This window comes from Cariama cristata, unplaced genomic scaffold (assembly GCF_000690535.1).
Source record: "Cariama cristata isolate BGI_N322 unplaced genomic scaffold, ASM69053v1 scaffold7114, whole genome shotgun sequence".
NCBI classification, from domain to species: Eukaryota; Metazoa; Chordata; class Aves; order Cariamiformes; family Cariamidae; genus Cariama; species Cariama cristata.
The window spans coordinates 31,596-36,709 of record NW_009612275.1 but is presented as its reverse complement, the minus strand read 5'-3'; the positions used below and the strand labels follow the sequence as shown (position 1 = coordinate 36,709).

The window sequence follows — 5,114 nt, the reverse complement described above, 5'->3', positions numbered from 1 at the left end:
TTTTCTAATAAGAGGATCTTTACAGCACCCTCGTAATCCTCTATTGAAAAGGGACAGCATAGCCCAGCACCCTTTCAAGCAACAAAATCCAGGTGTCTGACAGATTACAGTCTTATTTCTAATCTTTCCCCCAATTTAGCCTATCACCTGGAAAAATGAACTCTGCCGCTTTCACCATTTCTCATCCAGCTGGATTAGACTTACAGGCCCAACCGCATTCAGAGAAAATGATCTCATTTTATGCATTACCCCCTGAAGCAGTCTTTCCCCACACTCAGCGCTCGATGAGCAGCACATGAATTTGAGTCAGCTCTCTTCTCTTGAGGAAGAGAGGATTTTGAGTCCTTCCCGCTCAAGGTTAAAAAGAAGCCCTAAGAGAGTGTGGTGAATACAGAGTAAGTTCCACATTGTGCATTTGCCAGGCCAACTGGTGCAGGGCAACCATCCCACATCCTGAATTTGGCAGGCTGACACTTGCAGATTTTTCTGTTTTAAATGCTCTTGTAATTTTTGGAATATATCTGATTAACAAGTGAAGGTTTTCTTTGGGATAGAAGGCGTTTATTGTTTCATTTACCACTGACTTTAAAACATACTTGAGGGTAAGGTGAAGTATAAGTCATCTTCAGACTTGCTATGCTTTTGAATAGAGAGAAGAAATTGAGTTGTACCCTCACTGTTCCATCAATTAAAAAAATGAAGTTATCAGCCTCTAGTACAAATGGTCAAGGAAAAGCCAGTGTTTAAACATGCAAACAGACAATAAATGAGTGTGCAAAACAACTGCCAGGTAATGTATCTACCAATACACATGCAGCGAGGCAGAGAAGCCAACTTTTGCTCAGATGAGTGTGGAAATTACAAACAAAAGCAGCACACCCATGTTTGGCAAGAGGAGAACAACTTGCTATTCTGAAAGCTTCAAATGACTTTAAGAAGCATTGGAGAACAAACAGCTGAGAGGCAGGACTCAAAGCATCCCTCTGAGCAAGATGGATATACTACAGAGTCCAGCTGTGCCAGGTACAACAGCACGAACAGCTGATATTTCAATTTGCTAGCTGTTAATTGTTTTGGATTGAAACACTTTCATAAAGCTGCAGTTTTAGTAAGATATGGTGACTCCAAATTTCCATTTCAAACAACAATTAAATTTCTTAAGGAAATACTTTGTTTCAGCATTTTTCAAGTTACCCTTCAAGTCTTTCCTCCCTTTTCTTCTTTGGAACATTCTGTGAAAAAGAGGTGGGTTTACTTTTTTTTAATTGCCAAAAAAAGGCTTTATTTAAAAAAACAAAACAGCAGGTCAGAGAATGGCCTTCCCCATCCCTGCACCAGGCTGCACACCATGTGGTGCAACTGCAGCGGTTAGTGGCCAGCTGCCTGCTTCATCACAGCCTTGGTAGCCACATTGCTGGAAGCAAGTCAAGAGAAGATACAGGCGTGCACATGGCAGGCCATATGGCTCGGGGTTATAGGTTAGGTGTGAGCAACAGCAAGAAATTGCAAGGTAAGCTCCTAAAGAGACCACATCTCATCTGATAATTGATATGGAACAACGTTCCCAGTATTTCCTACACAAAAAACAAATCCACACATCTCTAACAAGCACAAATGCTGTACAACTAGCATGGAATGACTAGGACTTAAAACAGTATCCAGAAAGAGTAAAAGTAACGATTACAGGCTGCTGATTAAGAACCTGCTTTCTGTTGACCTAGCTGTGTCAGATGCTTCAGCAGTGTTGGGATTTGCTGTATTTCTGGGAGAAACTGGACAAGATGATGCTCACCGTAGATTGAGAGGTTTCCCTGAAAATATTTCCTCTAAATTCTCTACCACAGCACACCAAAAGGCAAGGAGCAGTAATGTGACCTGCCTCCACTCCAGCCTCCTCGTTAGGTTCGGGAGAGAAGGTCCACACTCCACCTGCCTCCACTCCAGCCTCCTTAGGTTCGGGAGAGAAGGTCCACACTCTTCACCATCTCAGAATGGATTGATTTAACACTTAAAGGATGGCAGGATAGACAAGCTTCTTGTCTCATTACCTGACATTATCAGGCTCACTTGCTCAGGAGACCTTTGCAGATATGCAACAGTGGAGAGGCAGCCTTACCAGCATTTCATTTTCAAAGGATGCAGCTAGGTCTATCAAACACACTAAAAATAGAACATGCTCAAAGCATTACCGTTCAGTTCCATTCAGGCAATTTGGCAAGTCTTAGAAATCCATGCAGCAGTACCATAATCAAAAAGGGACAAAGAGAAAAGCACTTACACTGGAGCTCATATGTCTGACCACATCTCGAGGGACCACAGAGCGATCTTCAAGCTTCAGCTAAGAAGAGAGAGACAGACAGTGAATTTAGTGACCCCAGATGATACTTAGTCAGAAATAACACCACAAATACAAATGCACAGCATCCCAATCCTCCGGACTGAGAAGACTTTCAGCAGAGGATGTTGAGGCACTTCCATACAGTTAACCCCCTTGGCACATTTGCAACATCCACTGACAGATCTGAAACACAGGAACCAGGCGATCCGTCCACGACTGCTCTAAATCAACAGACACATCAAAAAGGGTGCATTCTGACTTCTTCATCACTTCAAGTCTCCCTCTCCTCTTCCTCCGTCTGCATCACGCATCACGTCCTACCCACATCCAGTCTATGTACCAGGGAAGACAGAAGACAGAGGAAAGCAGCACATCACACCACAGTTGTGTCTCATCCTGAACGCTTTTCACCCAAGATACCCCCAAATATCTGTGGAAATCCTGTTTGGCCTGGAACATTTTAAGCAAGGTACTGTACAGTGAGAAGTCTTAGCTGGCAGGGGAATTGGTGTCAAATTCACTGCAGCAAGCACTTGCTTTGGAAAAAAAAAAGGAAAAGAAATGGCTGTCGCTGCACTTAGCTCCCAGGTCCATGCAGGTAACACAAAACATGGATAAAGTCAAAGTACTGCTCATTCTCCAGCTCCTGCTAAAGCACTTGCTGGCAAAGAGCTAAGCGCTGACAACAAAAGATGCAGCTGGACCATCATTACATGGTCTGCATTAGTTCACGCAGAGCTGTGGGCACCAGGAGTCATTACTGGTAAGAGGAAGTATCATTTGATGAATCTCCAGTGATTACTGGTCAGTTAACCAAGTGATGGCCTTCCAAAAGTGGTCCGTCATCAAGCTGTTTCAGTGATCTCAAGACTGCTTGCAAGCTATTTTATTAAGTGTTATCAACAAGCTCAAAACTACAACACGCAGTTGCCACTGAATGCACGAATACCAAAATGTTACATGAGGGATAACGTCCTAAGCATGCTAACAGGGAGGCCACAAGACTGAACTCCAATTTCAGGCTTGCTCAGCCGCACAGTAATTCAGCTAAGATTTCCTTCTGCTGAACACGGAGAAGTCTAATTTGCATTTCAGTGGTCCAGAACATCTTTGCATTGGTACATCATTGTGAGCCCTACAAATACAGTAATTACACACCACGTGTTTTGGGAAGCATCATCTGAACACAGTATCAGGGACAGAGCTTCCTTCACGTCTCACTTTTAGAATCCACCTCTTTGCTACTGCTGCGTTCGTTGCTTTTCCTTGTTGATTCCCAGCCCAAAATCCACTGCACTTTGTCAGCATTTCACCCTAACCCACGCCCTGGCTTACAGCCTGCTTTACTAAATTAGATATAAATCTATAATCCAAGGACAGGATCCGGAATCAAACCGAAAATACCTGAGTATTTATTGCCTTCTTGATTGTGTGTTTCAGCAAGAGAGGAAGAGAGCCAGCCAGCTAAGCTTTTAGACCAAACTTCTGGAGTCTGAACTCCATCGGAGTGGGAAACCTGAAGCCTCCCACAGCCCATTTCCAATTGTGGAAGTGGTTTCATTGCTTCCCACATCCCACCAGGGTACACAGACAGACAGCAATTTTTATACAGCTTTCTAAAATTATTTCTTAAAATAAGTACCATACAGATAGCCTCTTAACATCCAGAACCAGGCAGCAACATTCACATTCCGGTAAGTACTCAAGCCTGAGCAGCAGTTTGGGTATTTTAACTGAAGTTCTCTTGCTGCAGAGCTCCAAGTGTATAACGATACTTTCATTTCAACATGCATTAGGGCAATTTAATCTCTGACACGTGGTGTTTAAATTGATGCATTATGTTTCAACATTTCATTGAGCTGTACTGCTCTGCTCTGTATTAAACAGTACCTGAAGAACCCAGACTGACAAGACGATCCAATGCTACCTGGCAGTGGCAATATTTGTGTGTTAGTCAACTCTGGTAAACCATAAAAGTTGTAAGTGAGTAGCTTTCCCATTTTGTGATCCTTCCTGAAGGATATAATCACACAAATTCCTCCCAAGGCAAGGCATAAAACTTTCTCTGCAGGTGGACTACATTTAACCTATTTTCAGATCTCTTGATTTTTAAAGGCAGAACAACTATTTTCAGCTTCATGTGCCAGACCCACCTGCCTCAGTTGCTAGGATAAGCAAGCCAAGTAGTAGGCAGAATGCCAGCAATAAATACTTAGCAGGTCTGTCATCATACAAAAGACTGTCAAAACCCAGAAGAAACCCAACCAGAAGCAGCCAGAATCGCTGTTGATGAACACATGACTGTTCAGTCATTCCTCCTCTCATCTGTTATCCCCAGAGCGATGCGATCATCAGCCGAAGGTCAGCCCCCTCACTCAGCAGTGAGGGAACTCAATATTGGAGAAGCACTTTTTAAATAGGTACTTACAGCTCAGTTGCTATACTTACCTCTATGAGAGTCAGTATCAACATGACTAGTTTTATGTTCCAGCCACAGGCCTTGATAACAGCCCCAAGAATGAGAAACGCCAGTTTCCCAGAGATGCTCTCAGCTAGTCCTGCACTCCTGGATGCCAAGCTGGGCTCAACACCCTCTAAACACCTCAAACGCAAGGCATGTTTTGTGTTGCCTTTTTAAAAAATAAATTCACATTTATGTATGTTAAATAAGGCAAACCAAAGATACTCATCACTGCACACACATTTTACCCAGGCAAAAAGGGACAACCAACACCCACCCACCAGCTACGTTGGTTAGCCACCCACTGCAAATAGA

General features: G+C 43.3%; 1 protein-coding gene across 1 annotated transcript in view; it reads right to left on the bottom strand.

The window, feature by feature from the left end:
• The window catches only part of UBE2O (ubiquitin-conjugating enzyme E2O), a 28,134-nt gene extending 25,844 nt beyond the window's left edge, over positions 1-2,290 (bottom strand). Inside the window, 1 exon segment of the mRNA XM_009698551.1 lies at positions 2,279-2,290. Within this exon segment, the coding sequence (XP_009696853.1) occupies positions 2,279-2,290 (12 nt within the window).
• Positions 2,291-5,114: the final 2,824 nt, after the last annotated feature.